At 44.7% G+C, this 24,111-nt stretch overlaps 1 protein-coding gene across 12 annotated transcripts in view; it reads right to left on the reverse strand.

Moving 5' to 3' along the window:
• Window positions 1-24,111, reverse strand: part of LPP (LIM domain containing preferred translocation partner in lipoma) — a 332,936-nt gene that overhangs the window by 182,126 nt on the left and 126,699 nt on the right. For all 12 annotated transcript variants that reach the window (XM_040074760.2, XM_058422024.1, XM_040074753.2 and 9 more), the window contains one exon: window positions 2,773-2,885. In XM_040074760.2, coding sequence (XP_039930694.1) covers window positions 2,773-2,885 — 113 coding nt within the window. The remainder of the gene's footprint in view (window positions 1-2,772; window positions 2,886-24,111) is intronic.

Genomic DNA, 24,111 nt, shown 5'->3' on the forward strand with positions numbered 1-24,111 from the left:
ATTATTATTTTAACTGCTGCTCTTAAGCTACAGCTTTAACTGCAATAAGCTGCGCAGCTTTCAGCCCTCTGGTAACAGTAACACACAAACTGATAATAAACTAAACATTTATCCTGTTGTCCTCATCAACTTAACACCTAGTATAAAAAGCTTTACCTAGAGCCCCACAGCACACATATTTCATAAGCTGTCATTAGCACTGCATTGTCCAGAGAGACATTTCTGATGTAAAATGGGTGAAATGATGGAACAGTCGAATTTCAAACTCTGGAGGAGATCTGGAGGGCTCTCACCAGGCCCACATGAGCCAAAACACTCCACACAGCACCCTCAGGTCTGGTCAATGTTCAGGAACTCGGTCTGCTGCTCCAGCGCTTACATTTAGTAGGGGAAACTGAGGCATGGAAATTAAATGGTCTGGCATTGGAGAGCAAAATCAGCCTCTTGGAGCCCAATACAACACACGTTCATGAGATCTCTGATTTCAGTCATGTCCTCACAGCAGAAGAACAGACACCATTCATTCTGTTCCTTTAGCACGAGAACGCCCGTCCAGAATTGAGAAAATTACTGTGTTTGCTGCACAAAGGCATTGGGCAGCGTTCTCCAGCACCACTTGTCCTTTTCCTCCCTCTCTTGGGCTTTACATCTTGCTTCAGCATGACTTTTGCTGCTCCTGAAAGATAAGGAGCTGATCTTGCAACATAAAACCCTACTGGCTCCTGACTTTAGCCCTGACTTTTGCCTGCTCCTGATCTCCTACAGAAAATAGAAGGGAAAAGGAAGGGGAATAGGTGGCCAGAGAGCACAGGAGAAATGCAGGGAGCCGTGTTTGCTGCATACATTTGGGGTGGTAACAGGCAGGACTGCTCAGGTGCAACTGATAGTCTCACCTTTGAGCAGGATACCATGCAAACGAATCCTGCTCTCACCAAGCTCTTGCTAAAACCCAGCACCGAACACAGCTCCAGTCCCAGCTTCCCAAAGCCAGAGAGAAAGGGTGTGACAAATAGCAATTCCATGAGTTCAGAGGGAAGAGCTGCTCTGCTGAGTGGTTCTACCAAGGGGCACATTGCCGTGACAGCCTCGAGTGACTCAGGGACACTTCTGGAGCCACGGCAGGAGGGAGCTTCTTTCAATAAACACACAAGGTCCTCTCCTTGGGTGACCTGGGAAGGGGGAAGCCTGACCCTGAGGAATCCTGTGAGGCACCACGACCCCTTCCTGCTAGCCAGGCTCCTGTGCAGGCACCATGCATGCCTTTGCCAGGAGCCTGCTGCCCCACGGCTTCCCAGGGCGCCCTGGAAGCTCCCCTGCTCCCGCGGGGGCCACTCTTCTCAGACAGATAAAAGACAGAACAACACTTGCTGGGGAATTACTTCATTCCCCCAGGGCTGGGAAAAGCCATGCTCTGCACTTGGCAATGTCCCTGACGGCTGCAGCCTTTCCTGGCAAGGGAGAACACAATCTCTGTTAACCCCTTCCTTCTCAAAGGCTGCTTCCAACACTTAGCCCATAGCAGGAAAGGCTGAGGCTTTGCCATAGCATCTGAACATCTTGCCACGGGCAAGAGATCCCACTAAGCCCATGTGGGAGGGGAATGTTTTGTTTTTCCCAATGCACAAAGCAGACAAATTGACTCTAGAGTTGGTGAGAGGGTCAGGAACTAAGTCAGACCCTTTGAATCCTGTTTAACGCCTGCCTGCTGGCCTGCTCTCACGTTCAAACCCACCAAGGGATACAGGACTGCCACAATCTCCAGGGCCATCAAGGGCAGTCCCATGTCTGTGGGTATGTGGTTGCATGACTCTCAACAGCCTCAATCTTAGACCATGCTCTCTTTGTCCTCACTACTTCTCACAGAAGGCTCTTCCAGAGCTTTGGAGCCTCAGTGCTTAGAAAATTTCTTAACACCAGCATGGAGGGACTTCTGGCAAGCTCAGCTTCTCCTGTTCCTGCACCAACACCCACAGAGAGCTGAAATACAGGCTTATTCCCCAAGTGTATTTCAAATTTGCACCAGACCCATCCTCAGCCTTCCTTTTGCTCAGCTAACAAGAAAAACTCCTCTGGTCTCCACTGGGAAGATCAGCTCCTCACTCCTTAATCACCTTGAATGCCTTATCCTGGAAGTGTGGATGCATTTCTCCAGAATATGCCTGTGCAAACATAAACCTGGCACTCCAGTCAAACCTGCAATAACTGCACAAAAGTGTTCATGTCATTCAAAGGTGTTCAAGGTCTGTCCATATTTACTTTGGACATGCAATCATCACGTGATGCATCTCAGAAGTTGCATTTTCATCATGTGGCCAATCTAGAAGATCCAAGCCAGCAAGAAGAGGGTGAAAAGGGTCTCAATTACATCACTGGAGCCTGGGCCAAGGCTTATTTGCTTCATTTAATTTCAGGCATCTAAACAAAGCACTTTTAGGATCAGATTACTGCCCTAAAGTCTCTCCACAGTCCATGGAAGGAGATGGCCATTCCAGGAGACAATTCATTCTGGGAAGATCTCACTGCCCTCCACCATCACAACGACATAAGGCAATTAGTCTTCTAATTCAAGCCGGATGGGAAAAAATCCTTTAATAGCCCAGCAAGTTTTGAATGGAAATATTCCCTGCTTGGGAAACACAGCTTGCTAAAGCTTACTTGGTTACCCATGATTTTTAACCAGAATTTTGCCACCTCATTTCATTTTTACCATTCTTTGATTCCCACAATTTCTGGATTGGTTCTGCATGAATGACAAAATTCTTGTCTTCTTACCTGTACATTGTAAGTAACATCATCCAGAGGAGGTGGTGGGGGAAAGGCACCTTGTGATGATGTGATGTTCCCAAGGTCATCCACAGGAGGGGGTGGGGGAGGAAGAAAGTCCCCTAGGAGAGAGAATGGGAGAATTTAGACTCAGCAGCATTTCCCCACATCATGACTTGGATGACCAGCAGGAACTCCCCAGTACTTTCAGCTCTGCCCATCGGTTTTGCGGCACAGGACATAACACATTGCTTAACTATTAAATGCTCAGCTTCACCCCTCACTGCCTCAGGAGATGGCTACCCAGCTCAGTAACAGTGGCAGATGGCCTAGGGGTGCTCAGATTCCACAGCAAAGCAGCTCCACAGATCCAAGTCGCATCTCAAACCCGCCACAGGCAATCACAAAACTCGCACTAATGAACACCCCATGTCTAACCTTGCAATGGATCCAATCCAATTCACTTCCCTCATGTGCTAAACTACGCCAGCTCTTCTTGATCCCTATAAAGGCAGCATCAGGTGCTGTCCAAAAGCAGGGATTCCCTGCTGCAGAAGATACACAGAGGGCTGGAGCTGGAGCCCGGAATCTAGACCAGCCCATCTCCTGCCTCCCTGCTGCTGGCAGGCAGCCACGCTCTTTGCATCTTCTTCTTCCTATAGGGACTTGATAGCTTCATGTAAAGAACTGCTGGGAAGATCACAGGCTCTTCTCAGTGACAAGAGCCACGTGATGGGCCAGGTGCAAGCACACGTGAATCCACCTCTCTTAACTCTCGATTTTTACAAGGGGGCTGATGTACAAAATATCTAGAATTCAACTTGCTCATGTTAATCTTCCAAAAGTGCTGATGGAAAGACAAAGCTGCACATACTGGCTGTGAAGCCATACAGCTTAGAATAGAAATGGGAGGTGGGAGAACTTCAGGGGATGTGGGACCCCAAAGGAGAAAGAAAACAAGGACAGAGCAGCACAGGCTGCAGGACACCAGGCTCTAAAAGCACCTCCTAATGGTGGAAAAAGAGCATTTGCCATTAGCACTGGATTTGACTCCAGGGAAGGCAGCTGCCTGCAATTTGGACCACTTTGGTAAGTTTTTCTTTCTCCTTATGAAGATTGATGCTGCAAGTAGAGCTGTTTGCTGTTGGCTCTTGTGTGTGTAGCATCTGGGATGGAAGATTCCAGATTAATAAAAGTGTGATATTTCAAATATATAGGAACTATTGCTTTTGGAAGGAAATATGAGCTCTCTACTTGACCCTCCAGATCTCCATTCAGCATCACACTGCATTCAGGCCAGAGGCCCTCAGCACCTCCCCTAAATGCCAAGGAGCAGGCTCCAAACCGCTCAGGAAGGTGCTGAGCCAAACCCCTTGACCTGCAGCCTTCTGGGCCACCTGTGCTCAGGTTTAAAGCCCTAGGCTCAGCCCAGACCAGGCACAGGCACCAGCTGGGCAGCACTGCCAGCACAGCACTTCCACGCTCTCTGCCATGGGAAGCAGATGGGTCTGCAGCCCTCAAAACTTTTTCTCTTCTATTTCAAATCACTCTCTGAAAGACACGAACTTCCCCATGGACTTTCAGAGATGTTACTTATGAGGAAAGCAATTTCTTCCCACTTTCCCAAAATGAGCATGGATGGGACTCAAAAAACCCCTTCTGAATCCCTAAGAAAGTATCATCCTGAATACAGATGCTCAAAGACATCTCAAAAACAACACACTGAAAACTAATTTAAGATAAACACGTTGCTCCAACAGATAAAATCCCATGAAACCCACTGGTTCACACTATTATAGAGTTCAGGATTGATTTTTAAAAAACTTATGTCCAATAATATCTGCAGTATCCTCCTCATTGCCCTATAATTAACCCAATCTTTTATTTCAATTCATGTGAAATACAATATGAAATAAAAAGAAAAGTAAAGAGATTTTGAAACTAATATCAAAGGGGTTAGTTCTAAAAAAATGCTGGGATATTTGAGTGCTTCTTAAACTTTTCTCCTTTGCTCTGAAAATGACCCTTCAACCAGCCAACATGATTTTGCAAACAAATTCAACTCCAGCGGACACAGACTTCTCAAGATTACGCTTCAGACGATATTTCTCAGTTACTCCTGGCTCTGATGCCAAAGACTGACCTCCTTGCACAGAACATTAGTCAGACACTCTTGCTTTATTACAACCCTTCAAAACACCTAAGGAAAATCAAGGCAGAGAATGTGCTGGAGGAGATGAGACAGGGAAAGAGGCATAAACAGAAGTCTGCATCTAACAATGACTGTTAGAACAAACGAACAAAACACCATTTTTGCCCCTTTGGAAGACCCACTCCTCCTGAAAGAAAAAAAAAAAGAAAACCAAACAAAAACATTGGCAAGGTTTTTCAAAAAAGGAGCGAAGGACAGAAAAAGAGCTCTCTCCTAGAGTTTGGAAGAAAACTCTTCTTTGCAGTAGGAGACAGCTGGCTCTACCACATCCCAGCCCAGCTCTGCTGACTCCATCCTGTGTTAGATAAGCTGCTGGCTCCACTCTCCCCACAAGTGGGAAGGTTTTTAGACTGGGAAGCAGAGAGCAGATGCCTGATGAACTGGGGGGACCTTGCAGATGTTTGGCCTTTTCCTGGTCCTCTGCGAACAGATGGACCTTTCTCCGTCACAGCTTTAGTTATTTATTGTGCCACTGCGCCTTCCTCTTTCCCACACACAGCCACAGGACCCGAGGCTGCTCCCACTGCACTCGCGGGAGAGCATTCCCTCGGAGGCAGAAGGGAAAGCTGTCGCTGCGTTGTTATTATTGGCATTGCTGGAAATCGCCCTCCGGCAGAGAGGGAAGCATGCAGAGACCAAAATCCGTGTCCTCAGCAGCATGTGATTCTAGATGATGTGGGGAAGAAACAGGTTTGAGGGAGCAATAGAGGAAAAGAACCTGAAAGCCAGTTTACACTCCCTTTGAGCACAGTGTCCGTACAGTGCACTTCCGGGACCTTCTCTCACCCCCAGAGCTTTACAAGTCAGATTTCACTTACTTAGAGCTGGCACTGCCACCCACTGCTGACCACCTTCAGGGTCACAGAGCGAGGTGGGACCATCCCTGGTCCGCATGGATGCACCAGCAGCCACAGCAGAATAGGGCTCTGGGGTTACCAGTTAACCATGGGCAGGTGGAGGACACGTCCCACCTGAGCACTCACCCTCTCCTGACTGATTTAACCAGGCTGTGGCTCTGTGGATAAGGGGTAAGATGGGCAAAAGGCTGAGAAGTATTGATTATTGTTCAGCACCAGGACCAGCATTTTGGTTGGCTTTCATCTGACATCAACCTGAACACTTGGATGTATTTCAGGTTATTAGAGTGACTGCACTGAGTTCTGTCAACAGAGAGGTATCAAGGCACCTCCAGAAAGCAATTTTTACTTCAAGGCAGGTGAAGAGACTTGCCTTCCAATGGCAGGTCTGTCTGTGGAGGCAGCCTGAGCCAGGCATGTTTGGAGGTAGGAAATCACACCAAGACACAGCCTGCCTTCAGCTCTTACAATGAGACCTATTACTGTATGTTTGAGAAGAGAAAATAAACAGTCCTTGTTGCACCAGATACTCATCCCCTCTTCGTACAGCTGTGAAGGCCATGAGCCAACCTACGAAGGGGCTGTGCAGTGAGACACATGCCCAGCTCGGTTATTTCAGATACAGCGGCGCAACGTGCCGTGAAACCACAGCTCTGAGCTCTTCCCTCGGCACCCGTGCAGCTCCTGCACCAGAGCATCACCCGCTGCAGACACCAGGGACAGGACTGCCAGCCCAGCAATGGCCCAGCCTGGGCAATAGAACACTTGTATAGTGTTAATACAAGTAAGGAGGCAGAATTAGGTGAGTCCATCATGGTTATGCTGGGAAGCAATAGCAGAGCCATAGGCAGTGATGCCTCCCAGGCCCCAGCCTGGCTTAGGGCTTCAATCTAATCCGTGCCATTGTAGATGCACTTGCAAGGTTTTGCCCCTCTCAGCCCGAAAATTTCCCCTCCTACACTTTCCAAGGAGCTTTAAACTATTCACTATTACACTTCTAAGTATACAAATATAAAATTGTTGAAAGCCCTAACATATACCTGCATCAGCACAAACCTGTCAGGGTGAATAGAAACTCACTAAATTTTTGCCACTGGCTGCATCATGCCTTCTGGATACAAGTATGAGCTGAGAAAAACATCCTGTCTCATGCAGCAAACACCATTCTCACTTACAGGCTAACCTTTAAAATTTTAAGTGCGCTTCATTCTTTGCTGGATCAGGCTCATGTCTCAAGTCTTTGTTTTCAGGAGATGTATCTGCCAGCCAACAAATGAATTGTAGCACAGTAATTGCCTCCCCCCTTGATAGACAAAGCTGTTTAGACATCAAGATTTGCGGCTTTGAAACTTCGAGACTTGAAGAAGGGCTCACATGTTCAGTAAAAGAGACTCTTTGGGGGAAAAACACAGAGAAACATGAAAAAGCAAAACACTGTATTTTTTCATAGAAACAATAAGTTAATGAAACCTATTAAACAAAAAAACCTGGGCTTACACTGGTCTTCCCAGATCTCTGGCTGACCTCTGAGGACTATATGTCAGATGCTGATTTCAATTTTCTCCTTCCAAGCGAAAATAACCCTTTCTGATTGTCATCTTGATAATTTCTGATTCTGAAGCTGGTCCAGAATCAGTTTGAATCACCTGAGAAACACAGTTCAGCCCTGACTCAGAGACCAGACTAAGGACAGTGATGGAGAGAACCCCCAGTGATGTGTTTCTGTTCTGATCCAGACAGACTCCGTTTGGCAGAGCACTGAGCAGATAGAGGCACTGCTTGGTCAAGAATTTACCTTCTGCTGCAGAAAGCCAAAGCTCTCTACATTGAAACAATTAAGATTTGCACTTAAACCCTAATTCATCGAGCGCTAGGCTAAAATCCCGTTGATGGAGGCGACCATGAACCTGTATTCCACAGTGACCACCGCAGGAGCCTGCAGAGTATCACAGTGTTACTACGTGGTCTGGGAAACTTCCTACTGCAAAGCAACACCACAGGATTTTTATAGAAAACTTCATCTAGATGTGACCTGGTGCCTCCTAGGTGTGAACATGCATCTTACTAAGATTCCCAAAGTGAACATTTTCCTGTAGCAACTGTACTTAACACACATCACTAGGCAAGGAAAACACACAATTAAAGTCCTGTTTTGGCCCCAACCACGTTGTGAGGAGTCACTGACACCACACCAGTGCAGGGGAAACTGTTGCATGATGACACACCAGCTCCACAATCCACCTAAATATGCCACATTGGCCTGTGATTCCTAAAATAAAGCAGCTCCAACAACCCAAAGCACTGTTTAAATTACCACTCTTACCAATCACTAATCCTACCATTTGAACTGCTTGTGCTAATCAGCTACTGTATTAATAACCATGAGGAAGAAAAAAAAAGAAAAACCCCACACTGGCTAATTTCATCCTCAGCATTTAAAAAAGGAATACTTAGTCTGTCAGGTAGCTGCACTGAAAATTTACTTCACCACCTGCTAGCTGAAATATTGCTTTTATGGATTTACATTGTATTAAAAGGTCACTGGCTGTTTAAGTCTTAAACAGTTTTAATCATTCTAAAAGTCTCTTAACAGTAAGAAAAGGAAGCTCAGAACAAACAGCAGCAGGGATTCTAATTAAAAGGGCCAATTCATCTAATTTTATTTGGGGTTAATTATTCAGGATTCACTCTCTGATGTGTAAGGAATAGCAATTAGTAATTTTAGTGATTTGAGGAACATTGGAGGTGTAATCAGTTAAAATGAGTGAGTGTTTACAACACAAGATGTTGAATTAGTTTCTCCCAGCTGGAGAACAGGAACATTAGTCCCCTACAGTTCAGGATCATGAATCGCAGTCCTGCTTAAAATATTCTCTTTAAATTTAAAAAAAAAAAAAAAACACACAAACAACAAACCAAACCCACCACACACCAACAATCATCTGGTTATTTTGTTTACTACATGGAAAGTCAATAGGAAACATGTACCATGGCAGCTTACACATCCTCACCTTCACCCTGCCATCCAACTATTTAAACCCCTGGGCTTCACTGGAAAAAATTCCCAGCAATTTTCCTATCTGCACAACTCCAGTCAGACTACCACCCTCTTGCCACACTGCCTTTCACCACAACTGGCTGAGATAATGGAAGAAGCAGCCTGTGAAACTTTGAAATGTTAATTAACCTCAGTGGTTAAATATACAGAGGAAAAATGACCGTGCGATTAACTTAAAACCTCTAGGTACAATTCCTCCTGCAAATGCAAATCCAAAATAGCTCTGCTGGAATCGCTCTGGACTTTTTCCAGTGTTACTAGAGCCAGAATAAGGTACTAAAGCTTTCAGGAGAAGCAGATGAGACTCTGGTGGGGACAGAGGAGCCACGTGGGAGCGTGCCAGTGGGGAGATCCAGCGCTGGCTGCTTCGACGTTCGGGTCTGAGCTGAGGCAGCAGTTCAAAAGCCATTTCCTACCCCCTCTCAAGAGCTAACTGTGTTTTACCACCACTCAGGCATAGCCAGCGGGACTGGAGCTGGACCCCTTGCAAGTTTGGGCCCACAAGTTTGTGACTGTTAAAAGGAGCAGTACTGGCACACCATGCCGCGCTCACTGCAAGTGATGCAGCTTTTAATGAGCAAATTAATTTAGCACAAACAGATGCCATCTTTAGTGTCCTGTACACAGTGCTGCCACTCCAGCTCCGGTCAGCAATGCAGGAAATCCCCTCCACCCCCAGTGTTCGCTCAGAACTCGCTGACCTCCCTCTCAAAACACCCCAAAGGCAGTAATTAGCACGAGGGTAGGAGATAAGGGCTCAGTTCCCCAAATTATGCAAAATCTCAGCTGCTTCACCACAGTGGATGGCCCTCATTGTGAAAACAATGTGCTTTTTTTGATGAGACTTCGTTTCCATCCAGCTGTTGGCTGTAGTGCTATCCTTCCTAGCAAATCCCAGTGGTGGCAGGGAGGGGCAGGCAGGTACAACCCCGTGCTGGATTGTCCTCCCACACGCACACCAGCTGAGCCTCCTACACATCAGGCTTACAACACACAAAGCACAAAGCCAACGACAGAAGGCTGCATTTTCACCTTTAGCTTATTTTTCCATACAACTGTGGGGCAGAGCACTCTATCTAATGCCCACACCAACCTTTCTGTCGTAGATATGACTCATGGAAAACACAACAGTCCTTTACTAAAGCTTAGCAAAGGACTAAAGTTAAACCGATGCAAGAAACAGTCCGTGGAACTTTAAAACTTCAATAAAAATCTGTGCAAAAAATAGAAGGCAGAAGAAGAATCGTAAGATTTAACAAAAAAACTCTAAGCACTCTTCCCTGACATAGACTTCTTTTAGGACGTTGGGGATGTCACTTAACCCCACTGTGTCTCTGTCCACCAGCATGAAAAGCTTTCCTTTGCCTTCTCTGCAGTGTTTATTTGGAGAAGTGAGCATGAAGTTCATCTTACTTGTGCAGCAATTAGTAAGGACAGTGAGATCTCACTTTCAACTGCAGCTGCTCAGATCCAATAATGGGGACAAAAGTAGTTCTGATTATATATTTTTTTTTTAAATATGACAAAGAACAGCCTGCTAAGAGGGAGAGATTTCCATGTAAACAAGTGAAAATCAGGGCATCTAAGTCAGAAGAGAAAACCCTGTCCTGGAGAGGAAATGGGCTGCATTCCCACATACCATCCTTCTCCTCTGAGAGAGAAGGGTCCACGAAACAACACAACAAGGGAAACACTGCCTCACTTAGAACAAACTGGAACAGGTTATCTATTTGTTTATTAGATTATGGCATTGAACTCATTTGTTCATTGCTAGGAGCTTCTGACAAGAGTTGACATGTGCATTAATTTACTAAAGAGGGCTGTTGTGAAGGAGTTGAAAAAAATGAGCTACGCCACTGGATTAGGACCTCATTTTCCCTGGCTGCTGTTGCAAAGCACAGTGAAAGTGAGTCTGTTTATTTGGTCAGCCTTCTCCCCTGAGGCAGCAGACAGGGAAGATGGGGACCATGTCCTTAAGACACAACCTATCTTATCTTCAACCAAACCCTCTCTGTCCCTAGTGATGAAATACAAAACACTGCACAGATCACAGAAAAACCTCATCTCTCAGAGCCCTTCACCGCCAAGGGACTTCTTCAAGTTTTGGAAGCTGCAGTCAACAGTTTTAAGCAGTGTTGGATTTATCTTTCCCTATGCCTGTTTTTGTATTGTTTTCTCATTTTGGGGGCGAGTTGCAATCTGAGCAGAGGAAATCCATGTGCTGCGGGCCTTGGCTTGAGCCTCAGTCAGCAGTGGCCTGTGCTGCAGAACATCTGGAAGGACTGGATCCATTCTCTTTGCCCAGCATGCAAAGGAGAGGGACAACAAAACCCACTGCCATAAGAAGACCATTCCTGGAGGAGGGAGTCAACCTCTCTCCAAGGTGCTCTCTTCACTGAGTCTTCTGCTCCTGTTTTGAGAGACTGGAGCAAAATCACCAAGCGGGAAAGGCAAATGCAGTGCTCAGATGAGCTGTTCAAACAAATCCCTGTGGACTAGTTTTCAAACTGGGTCACTCATCCTCTGGGTCCTCCCATCCTCTTTGCCACCCCTCCCTATGTCACACTTACAAACATCCAGACATGGAAGATGAAAGCAAAATGGGTCTTCATCAAATGTATCTCAGTTCACTGTTTACACCAATACAAACAGCACTGGCTTCCTTCCTTCCAGTGGAGTTAGTCAGTGCTACTGGAAAGCAGAAAAGCATCTAGATTTTCTTTCTGCTATAAAATTAATTGCCTTCTAATTCACTGATGTAACAGTTGAATAGTAAATAACATCCTTAATCCCTGAAGATAATTTAAGATAAAATTAAATGTTAGATACATAGAATTCACTCCTATCATATTTTTTTTCAAAATAAAGAGCAATGCTCCATATCCAAATTTCAGTGATGGACTTGGCAGTGTTAGGTCAATGGCTGTACTTGATGATATTGAAAATCTTTTCCAACTTAAATAATTCCATGATTCTAGCTCCACATATAGAAATATATATTTATATGGAGTGGTGGTGGTCTGGTTCCTTTTGCTGGTAGCTACTAGAAATGTCCCATGTGATCTGGCTAGAACATGGAACAAAATCGGGATTAAAATTAAAAGAAAATTAAAAAGAAGGAGGGTTGTATCTTTCCCTGGGTAGGAGGCGCTGCCTGGAGGTGCTCTATATCCTCTCTACTGTACTTCTTGATAAAAGAGAAAATAGACGAGAAAAAAAAAGATGCAGACTTTCTCTCCTTTCAGAAGAATTGTACCCTAAAACACTGATTCACAAGCTTTCCATACCAAAAACCATTTTCCAGCACACCAAAATTACTATACACACTTACACTTGCAGTTACTGCCACATTGTGAGCAGAAATGCTTTAAAATTTATACTTTTGCATAATTCAACAAAGTAACTGGTTAGGAAAAAATCATGCTAAACTGACCTTTTAGACAAGTAACTACATGTATTTTTCCATACTCCACAAAATCTCCTACCAAGAACCATCCATTCTTCCACCTTTTCCCCACTCCAGAGCACTGTGGTGGGGAAAACAAGAGGAGAGAAAGCATTTCCCTTCAGAAGCACCTTAAAACGGGCAAGGAAGAGGTGAAAAACAGAGGGACAAAAAGGACTTCCCAAGGATGAGAATCATATTCCCATTCAGGACAGCGATGATAATAGAATTCACTCCCTGGAGTGACGCAGGCAGCCTGCCTATCCTCGGAATACAAGCAGGGATAAACAGCGGCAGCACGGAATTTGGGCTGGTTTTGGGGAGAACGTGGATCCCCTCTTGCACTGCCAGCAGAAGGGCCATGACACAGCAGTTACCCAAGCACACATTTTAACCTTCTGACCATTCTGAGAGAGCAGTCATTCAAACCAGCAGTTTTACTGTAACTCTGCTCAGCGTGTGGTGCCTCCCTTCCAGAGGAAAAGTATTAGGGTCTGGCATTAGCCCAGAGCACAGGAGAGGGTGCCCTTGCCATGGAACACATCACACCTAAAGCAGGGTCGGCTATTTGGTGTAGAGAAACCTGGGCGAGATCGCTCCCAGACTGAATGAAAACTCTTCTATTTAACCGACGGAAAACAAATTACTGAAATATTTGTGGATATTGTTAAAAGGAATAAAGCGGAAGAAAATTAAAATCCTCCGCTAAGATTGTGGTTTTGTTTGAAAAGCCAGAGATTTTATTCTCAAAATAAAATGTTGTGGAAAAAAATGGTAACAAATTGCAGTAACATATTGCTACAGTTCCTAGGTTGGACTTTGGAAATCTTTGGTCTGAGGTCTGGTTTTCCCTCAGAACTGCTACTGGGACAATTTTAGCTAAACAAAAAATTAAATTAGGCTAGGTGGGAAGCCTCTCTTGATTTTCTTTTGTTCTAACTTCTTTTCTAGCTTTGCTACAGGAGAGTGCCAGTCTATCCTTTTCAGATTAATGATTGATTCTTCATTCTAAATCCCCACTCCAATATTAATAACCTCTCAGAAAACAATTAAAATGGATATACTGCTTGAGTGTGTGCTCAGGGAGGAAGAGAAGAGGATAAATCTTCTCTGATGACAAAAGCCTGTGTCACACTTGGAGGGCTGCTGGTGCCTGCGGTGATGGACAGTGGTTATCACATACACACCTCCTCATGCTTCCACAAGAGCTGGAGCACTGGAGGGCAAGGAGAGAAGAGGTGATGGTCCATCTCACCACATAACAAGAACTCCTTTATCACTGAGCTGGGAAGAGTAGGCTTTTCCTGCATCAGACAGAAGATGACGCAGGAAGAATGACTTCCAAGCTGACCTGGCCAGCAAGTGCAAACAGCCAGAGAGACACCAGGCAGGTTCACTGCTTGGAAATCATTTTAATGCACAGAAATTCCTGGTGTGCTGAGGCTTTATGATGAATCATGAAGCCTATGCCACTCAGAGCTGCCTATCAGCTCTGAGAATTTTCTAGCCAGCATCTCTATCTCCTTCATGGATCACAGCAAAGACAGAAGCGTCTCCCCCGTGACCTAAGTGGTGCCCTGGAGCTGTGGACTACAATTACTCTTTTGCCTTTTTCCCAGGCGAAGCAATGGGAAGGTCGCGGCGCTGCTCGCCAGTGTGGTGTTTTTACAAGGCACATTCACTGCCCTAGCAAGGGTGCACACAGAGATATTTAAGGGCGCAGAGTTTTCTTAGAGGATATCTTCCTATGAAGACAGGCTTAATTGTGCAGCCTGGAGAAGAGAAGGCTCCAGGGAGAGCTAAGAACATCCTATGGTCCCTAAAGGGGGTCTCAGGAAGGCTGGGGAGGGACTTTTCACAAGGGCATGGAGCGGTAGGACAAGGGGGAATGGCTTCAAACTGAGAGAATGTTTGCATTCGATATATGGAAGAAATTCTTTTCTGCGAGGGTGGTGAGGCACTGGCACAACTTGCCCAGAGAGGCTGTAGATTCCCCATCCCTGGCAGTGTTCCACTCCAGGTTGGATGGGGCTCTGAGCAACCTGGAATAGTGGAATGTGTCCCTGCCCAAGACAGAGGTGGAGGAATTAGATGATCTTTAAGGTCCCTAACAACCCAAACCATTTGATGATTCTGTGATACGATTACTTGACCATCTCCAGCATAGTGAAACAAACTTAAGCCATGGCCTGAGTGTTCTCCGAGAGAAGAGCAGAAACACCCTCCCTTGGTGTTTACATGAAACCCAAGAGAAGCTGGTTCTGAAAACTCACACTGCAATTTTGTAATGCATGACTTGCTGCACGCAGTCATCCAAGGTGACTGCTTTATGCAAAAGCAAACCTCATTCCTAGAGGATTTAAACAATGACAGTCAGATTTCCCTGATGAAAGACACTCAAGTGAGAAACTATTTTATTTAAAGAGAAAACATGGTACTTTCAGGCACCTGGCCTGTCAAGAAAACAAGAAGCAATTGAGAATGCATCTGAGAATATTCTGAAATTGGCCACTATTTATATTTCTACACAAAGGAAACATTTTACGTTTAAAAATACAGGCATGACCTAGCTTTAAAATCCAGTAACACATCTGGATAAAACCTAAATGTGGGTGTTGATGATCTTTTAAAGAATAGGACTCTACTTTCACAAGACTATGAGATTAACTCCATATCCTTATCAAGCGATACATATCCCATCATGTCATGGTGATTAGCATCTTGACTGATTAAAATCCTTAATTCCTTTGGATTTAAAAGGCTAATTTGAGACACAGTCATAAAAAAGACCAAGGCTGGAGCTGATCACAAGCACAGAACGGGACACTGTGACTGCAGCATTGATATCTGCACCCCTCATTCTTCAAAATGTTGCAGCTAAACTCATCTAGCCAAGAGAGGTAAACAAAGGTGTGTGTCAGGTCAGCCAGCAAAACCTTTCAAGGTTCCACAGTCATCATGAGAAAGCAAATAAAACCTACTTTGGCTCTCGTTTACTATATATTTAACATTTGCAAGAGAAAAATCAGATGACTGCTTAAAGCTTGGGATGATGCACGCCATATTCAAGCTACTCTTGAGCTTGAAATGTTTAATGTTTTATGTGGTTTGGAAATGGTTTAAATTCCCTGATGAATTTTTCATGCCCATACACAATTTAGCCTTTATCAAAAAAATCCCCTTCAATTATGTACTCTGCAGAAATTCTTTGGAAGGATTCTAGACACATTTTTCCTTTTTTTTTTTGTTTACTGTTTTCAGTTTGCTAAGGTCTGTACAAAATACCCTCACTTGGCTACACCTACTGAAGTTACCTGCACTTCACCTTTTGTGCTACTCACAGAACATCAACTCTGCTTTCTTCCCCCCTCCCGCCTCTCTCCATGGCTTAATCTTAACTGTGGAGAATGGGAAGACAGAAGAGCGCTGGGGTGAAGCTAAGAAGTTGCAAACCTTTGGATGGACCCAGCTTTTTGCCGTGATGCACCATGGGGAGCTGGAGCTCGGCAGCAGCCGTGGAGCAGAGCCGGGAGAGGGGCATCCTCTGGGCAGCAGAGCTGGCAGCAGGCACGTCATTCCCAGTGCAGGAAAACAAGCCTAATTAGAGCACTGCCATGTGCCAGCTATTCTTGGAGGCAGAACAGCCCCTCAGGAGCTGTTGCAGGAGAGCGAAGCGAGGACAGCCCTCAGACCACTCCAGCCCACGTCAGAGGCATCCCCAGGAACACAAAGCCATCTTCCCCTGCTGTCCTGCCCTGCAACCCAGGCTAAAGATTCCAAACTGCTGCTGCTTTTGCTCTCTGAACACCTTGGTTATGCTGAGCACACATCCCCTAAGGTTCCGGGAATATTAACATAAGCCACCCACAAATATTATTTTAAAGAAGTGATTCCCAGAGTCCTCCTATTTTTGGAGAAGCATCTTAAAAAAGCTTCCCTAATATACTGGAACAGGCCCCATATTATCTCCTCATGAAAGGAATCCAACTGCTACGCTTCTAAATTCACTGGTAAGCAGTTCAGACTTCCTTTTATATTGTAAGATTTCCTTCCCATAAGACGCAAGATATATTGCCTCAAGGGAAAAACAGCTTTATGAAGAGGAAGCTACGTGTGCCAGAATTGTTCTCTTCCATTATCTGTAACATCCTTTCTCCCTCCCATTGTTTTAATAAAGTTGGTCACCAGAAGAACCTGCAGCAAAAATGCCAATGCCCCCAGCAGAGTATTTACCTGCCAAAAGCCCCAAAGTACATCTGCTGTTCTGCAGCCTTCTTGATGCTCAGAAAATTTGTTTTCTATGCATGCCACATATGCAGCACCGATAGAAATGTGACTTTGCTAACAGACTTACTTTTGGCTGCTCCCAGCAGAAAAACGTTTGAGGAATGGATGGCTCACCAGTAATCTGCCACCTACATGTATTTTTGTAGCACTTCATTCAATAGAAGGATGAAAAGGAAAAAAACCCAACCAACCAACCAGCATTTGAAAAAAAAAAAAAAAAAAAGGGGGGGAGAGGGGAAGCACATTCAGTGGCAATTACCCTGTAGGAAGAAAAAAAAAATTAAAAATCTGCTGTCTGATGTTCCTACATGTGATCCAGAGAAATATTTTCCTCCTGCACACACGTGCTCGGATGCAGCAGGGGCTCAGTTACACTCTTAAGTTCAAGTGCATTCTTAAATGTTATATCCCACGGGCCTTCACAAAGCATGTATCAAATTAGGCATTTGCTGGAATGCTTTACTAAGCAAAAGGATTGGTTTATGTACTTTCCCCAAAGATTCTGCTGAAATGAGGATAAATGGTTGCAGTGGTGGCTCTCAGGAGATCCCCAGTTCTTCCCTGAAGCATTCATTTTGCTAGGATTTCCCTCTTGTACATTCAGCTTTGGGGAATCACTATGGGAAACTGGGAGCAGGGAATTCTCAGTTAGAAATGACAGTATTGCCCAGGGTAGCTAAAGTAACCACAAATCCCTCCCCACTGATTCAGATCCCACCAGAGCCACTGACATCCCTTCAATTTTCATTAAAAATCTCCTCTAGAGGGTATAATCTCCCCAAATTTAAGCAGAGGGAAATCCAGGGTTCCCTCAAATCAGAAACCACTTTATTTGGGACAAAAGGCATCTGCTCTCTAGAGGACTGGAGCTGCTAAAAATAAGTAAATATTCCCAGTGTTTCTACACTCCTCTCCCTGAAGTGAAATGATCAAGAGGATTAATTTTAGAGTATGTACAGTTTTTATGTGGAAAAAACCCAAGCTGCATCTTAGCTTTTAAGCAAAGACCAGATGGAAAGTCTATCATTAGAAATGCCAAAGGGAGAATACACTCAAAGTTCGCTTCAGGATGGAAAGGTCATTTCTAGTCATCCTTGTTTTAAATGTTCTCAGAAGCACTCAAGCTTTTTGTAATAAGATGTCTTTCTTTTAGTTTATCAACTTGATTTCCTTCAAAATAAAATATAAAAAGATCTCCAAAATAAAACAAAAATCGCCAAACAATGCAAGACAGAAACTTGAAAGGCAGGCGCCAGCTCTCTTTTTTTCCTCTCCAGAGCAAAAGAGTCATTAAATTTTTAATGAATTATTGTTTAGTTGACAAGAAATGCCACAAAAATGACCTGCTGATTCCACACAGGGGTGTTTACTTAGAGTTTCACGGGGAGATTTATGAGATGACAGGCAACAGATGACGTGTCAATGGTGTCTGAGAGGCAATGCTTCGTTCACCAGGTACCAATGTCGATGAAGAACATGTCAAGATGATGAGAAATGGATCAGGTTTCTGCACTGTGTTCAAAACAACATCCCAAGCCCCCAGGGAAGGCTTTGTGCAGCTGCCCCATACAAATCCACCAGCCCACCTGCACTGACAGCACCACGCTTCTAATGATTTGAGCAGTTCAGGAAGGACCCCCTTTGGGCTTAAGAGGCCTTCTTAACATTACTGGCACACACAGGGTGGCTCGGAAGTGACAAAATTGTGATCAGTGACATTCACTGGAGTCAATAGGGTGACATGAAGATAATGCAGTGCTTCCAGCTTTACTCCACTTGCTAACTCATATGAGAGCTAGGAACACACAGCTCCCACCGTGACTCCAGCAGTCCTTCATCTCCACATGCCAGCCAACCGTGAAATAAACCCCGTGCCCATGAAGATCAGCCCACAGCTGAAGCACAGGATGTGAATAAGCCCCCTGGGACACAGCTTCCAAAACTTAACAGGAAAATATTTAATCAAAGACAGAAAACTCCATTCTCATGTTTTCCAACAAATATTTTAAAAGTACATCGATATGCTGATATAAAAACTGCCATTTTCACAGTAAACACATTTGTGTCCTGGTGCAACTTATTCCAAATAAAAACTGAACTACTGGTGCTAAAGCTAAGCGTGTTTTATTTCCTTGCAGGCTGTGCCTTTTCTCAGCTCCAGTGGGCCACCCCTGACAAGAAGTATCTGGCTTCAGGTCTTCCTCTACACAAATGCTCTCAGAGGAGCCATCGCTGACCTGACCAAGCAGCAACTGGGCTGTGCAAGTGTCAGAGGGAAATGTGCCCTGCAGTACCACTGAATGAGGGACAACCAGACAAAAACAAGATTTCACTCCCAAACAGCATGCTAAAGCACTGGGAGCAGCAAACAAATGCTTTGTTGTTTCTTGGCCACTTGCAAATGGTGGTTATTCCGTACGAAATAATTAGCAAACAAGGACAGAATCCTCCAAACTCTCTTTAGAAGTTTTCTTTTCAAAACACGCCCTCATTTTAATCATTTACCGTTTGCAATAGAGAAGGAAAACAAGGAGGTAAGAAATCTGACACGATCAAACCTTCCCTAGCTCCCACAAACAGACATTCACTGCCTTCCAATAGTCTTGACTAATCATTTTAATAAGTAGTGAAAAGATTTCGCAATTAAATGCTTAGAGAAATAAGATGCATTTTCCTGTTCCTTCTCATGCCTCATGAGTTTTCCAGCTCCTCTCATAAAGAGCTTTCATTACTCTGGGTATGATGGAGCCAGAACTGCAACAAGAGACAGCTCTGATTTCAGTTTCATCTCAGTCACTGTCCAAATGCCCAGAAACTTCTTCACAGCTCTTGGACCATAGGGAGGAAAAAAAAAAGCCAAAAAAAAGGGGGAGTTTCAGTCCTAAGATCAGAACCACATTTGCTAGACAGGCTTTTCAGAAAAAAAAAAACCCTCTGGACTTAGTGTAAAGAATATTTGGTGAAGTAGCAGTAGATCAAATAGACAGGGAGCCTCACAATGCCCTTCCTGCAGCCCCACATTTGTGGTGACAACTGCACTTTGCTCTGATGAAAAGTGACCTTTAGGCCCTGACATTTAGGTCCAGATTCTCCTACTTGTGTCACCTCCGCCTCCAGTTTCACAGGTCGAATTCACAGCACTTCAAATAGTTGGCAACATTCATCAAACATGAGCCCATGTCTTGCCCAACAGAGTCTTAAAATGGAATATTCCTGCTCCACAGTCCCATGCCATGCTGGATGGTCAATTTACACGAGGTACTGGATGTGCCATATCTCTTCGGAAAATCAGCATACCAAGCGAAAGCTCATCTCCCAAAATAGTCACCCTGCTACTTTATTTCTTTTTTATTTGTTTCCCTACTGCAGTTACAAAACACATTCTCACTGAGGCAAAGGGGATCATTACCCAGAGCACTTTTGGATGCAAAGAGGCAGTGCTAAATGTGCACCAGAAACTGGAATATTATAATGGTCTTCCCACATGAGAAAGCATAAAAAATCAAATGGGCCCTCCATTAGCTCATCTCCATGATACATCAGGAAAACACCATCTACTCAGAATGGAATCATGGTGATTGGGAGATTTCTTGTTTAAAAAGTCCAACTCTGTTTGCAGGAAATAATCTCAGCTGCGGTCATGCATCACATCCCTTGTGTTGGATTAGCTGCTATATTGAAAGGTTTTTTCTGTCTATCCAGTAAACATGATTTACTGGCACCAAGAAACGTTTTAAATATCACAAGTTTTCAGGTTCAGCCAAACCAATGGTTCCTGCAACTAGGTCTGAAAGACTCTTGACCCTAATAAGGGATGTAAACAATTGAACAAAACCTAGAGATCTGGCAGGCAGAGATCCACCAGCCCAAGCCCCTCCTGCTGCCACAAGGTCGTCTCTCCCTCCTGAGAACCTGTGTCCCATTTTTACACACACACACAGGCTGAGCGCCTGACGCACCAAGAGAAATCGGGCAAGTATTCTCCTGTTACAAACCCAGCTGAATTTTTGGCTGTAGAAAAGGGCTACGGTGTCAGACTCTGCAGGATCACTGGGGGCAGGGACGGGTTAACAAGAAGAGATCATTTGTGAATTTAATTCAAATCTAAGGCATTGAATGGACTAAGCAGAAGATGAGGAAGATACTGCAATGCTTCATGCATTATCTGGTAAGGCTGCAAACTATCCTGCCCATGCTGATACCAGTGGAGAAGCAGACCAGCCATGATTTTACCCAACTCACACTTCGCTCATGCATTGCCTCTTGTCTTTATAAATTGATTTTTACGTGAGACAGCTGTGTCAGACCTGAGCTCCCAGTGTAATTTTCCCCCCTACGCCTGCAGAATTAATTCACTAAGCCAGGTTCTATTTCCCCTTAGGTGTTACACAAAGAATTACAAATGGCTCTATTTGTGCCCAATTGGTACAAAAGTGATGTCAAAAGCATAAGGGGAAGGAAGAAAGGACCCAATTACAAAAGCAAGGTCTGTGAGATAATCTTGGTCCCAGGACAGTGAGATACGGCAATTAGGAGCATTTCATCTATCTGTCAGTTGGGGTCATTTGATGAGCTTGTTATCCAGAGGAGAGGGTGACACCTCAAAATACCAATTACAACCTTCCAGACTCAAACTGTGCTTCAGCCTCTTCTGCCCCCTGTGCCATCATCTCTAACACGACAGGAAGGTCAGAATGAGCAACAGGAATTCAGTTTTCAAGAAGAAGCCCAATTGTACTGCAGATTAACAACCAATTAGCAGTTTTGCAGAAGTTGTGCGCTCTGGCTGGGGGGTGGCCAGGCTGCACTGAGGAAGTGCATGGTGTTGACTTCCCAAACTGAGTCACTGCTGTAAGCCCTGAGGTGGTATTTATAGAGTTGGGGGAAAATTTCCAGGAAACATCACTTACTGGTACTCACAAAAATAGCAAGGAAAGTCTTCAGTTACTAAACTTTTAAGGAAAAAAGTCTTTCTTCTTTATGACAAGACAGCAAAGCAGCAGCCTCTATGATTTTCTTGGAAGAAGTCGCAATTAATAGTGATCCTTATCACACTTTTCTTTGACAGTAGTAGATGTTGCTCCTAAAGTATTCATTCTGTACAGCTGCAAGATTGGAGTTTTCTCCTCTCTTCTACAGACTACTTCCAGGATAAGACATTGAAGTCAGCCTTATCTCCAAAAACTTCAGCAAGACTTGAATGAACTCAGGTACCGACAGCAACTCAACCACAGCAGTCCAGATCAGCCTGAACCTTTTACCCAACTGCCCAAGATCCGAGTTTGGGGGAATGGCTCTACCCGTCAGTAAACCACACGAATCTGCAAGCAGATCTGTTACAGATAGTCAAACCATCACCTGCAGAAGTGAGCTGGTCCCCCTGCACAAACTAGACATGCCCTGGTATCATAAAGCACACAAAAGCAGAAGAAGGGCACAAACCAGTAGCTGGATCAGTGCCTGTTCCCCTCCACACATTCAACACTGCCCTCATCTCTCCTCAAAGCCAGGGACTAAACCAAGCTTTCAGAAAGATTTTGTCCCTGTGATAGTTTTAAGGATGCAACCACAAATCTGGGCACCCACAACCGTTTTAGAGTATTTCCCTTTCTTTCCATTAAACGCACACAGATTTATGCTCTTGCTTAGCAAGGGTGGGCAGACCATGCCAGGCTTGGTGCCCTTTCCTAAGCAGCCAGCATACCCCACTGGAGAGGATGCAGACCAGCTGACCACAGAAGTATAATTTTTGGAATGAAAAAGAAATTTTTTAAAGTATAAGACACAAGCACAAAAAAGTGTCCCCAACCCATACACAAGCCGCAAATGCTTCAATTTACTACTGTGACTTCCAGACTGCTCCTACCACTGCCCTTCCTCTGAGACCTGGGGCCAACATTGGCCAAATGGTCTTTGAGAAGGCCTCAGAGATGTTTCCCTACATGACTTACACAAACCAGCAGCTTAGATGAAGACAAAACACCAGGATAATGAGAAAAAGGCTGCTGGCAGGAGCTCAAGCAGTACCTGCTCCGCCTGGCCTCCCAGCCAGGCTCTCCCGGCACGGCCACTGCAAGGGCAGGTCGGGTCCAGCTCTCTGCCAAGGTGTCAATCATCACAGCTCACAGTCTGTGACACTCGTGAGACACGACACCCTGTGCAATGCAGCGGAGACCCAACAAGTTTGTTTTGCACATGCCACTGCAGCCTTGGCAGATACAGCAGCATGCTTTGGCTCGCACTGACACGGGAAGCATTCAAAGCACTCGTGCAGAGATAAGAGGCTCCCCTCGTCTCCTCCTGAGACACACTGACCTCCCCTCCCTCCCTTCTCCTTGGCATTGTCAAAAATACAAAAATCTGTCCCTTATGTTTTCAAAATGTGTCTGTTTCAAGGGGTTCTCCCTCTTTTTTTTTTTTTTTTTTCCTGAGGCCAATTAAAAATAAAAGTTTACCAGAAAGACAAGAAAGAAAAAAAAAAAAAAAAAAAAAAAAAAAAAAAAAAAAAAAAAAAAAAAAAAAAAAGCGTCTGATACCATCAGATCCAGCCTGTAAGGATCTCACACATAAAAGAATTATTTCCCTGAGCACTTTCCAACAGACTTTCAGAAAATTTCATCTTTCTACTTCCCTGGCTGGATAGTCTGTTTGAGTAATTTTCTCTTTCTCCTGGGGCTGGTTGCTAAGAGACGCGCTATTACTTCTCCCTCTCTTATGACCCGATTACTGTGATCAGCAAAGACAGCGTGCAGACAACAGCCTGACACGGCTCGTACAAGAACATCGGGCTCGTTACCAAATGATGGACTGTATTAACACTCCGCAGCCCCTTCGCTCGCCGTGGCCTTTGCAGAGTTTCCAGGCACGACTGGGGGCTTTTACTTCCCCAGCTTCTGAAGCGCACGTTCAAACATTTCAAATCACAGGACTGGGAAGGGAGAAGAATGGACTTTTACCTCCTGTGCTTCGCTGTCTGACAGCCATAACGGTGTTAATGGATCCTCACTGAGCAGCCTTCCTTTTCCTACCCTTCCCAAGAAGTGGCCCGGGAACAATGATTACTCCTTTTCACCCTCTTGAAAAATAAACTTTGCAAATACACAGCGCAGTTTGGGTCAGAACATTCCTCTGAAGGGTCTGACAACACGTCATGAAGTTGATCGTGACACTTGAGGGGTTAAAAGTGAGCTGGTCCTGCAAAGAGGTGAGATGGATTCCTCCGGATAAGAAAAGCAGCTGGAAATAGATCCAGCTGCAGGTGTCCAGTGGTCCCAAGAAAGGTGCTGGGATGCCTAAGAGGCTTCCAGCTCATGCAGAAGCAACCACAGCCTGGCACTGTGTCCTCTGCAAAAACGAATAGGGGATGGAGCCAGTGAAGGAGATGGAAAATTTGGAGCACAAACTGGGAGCTTGTACTGAGGGGTACATGTGGCAAAAAGTTGAGGAAAGTTGATTTTGTTGATGTTACTACCAAAGAATTGGTTTTCTA

This window comes from Hirundo rustica, chromosome 10 (assembly GCF_015227805.2).
Source record: "Hirundo rustica isolate bHirRus1 chromosome 10, bHirRus1.pri.v3, whole genome shotgun sequence".
Lineage (NCBI taxonomy): Eukaryota > Metazoa > Chordata > Aves > Passeriformes > Hirundinidae > Hirundo > Hirundo rustica.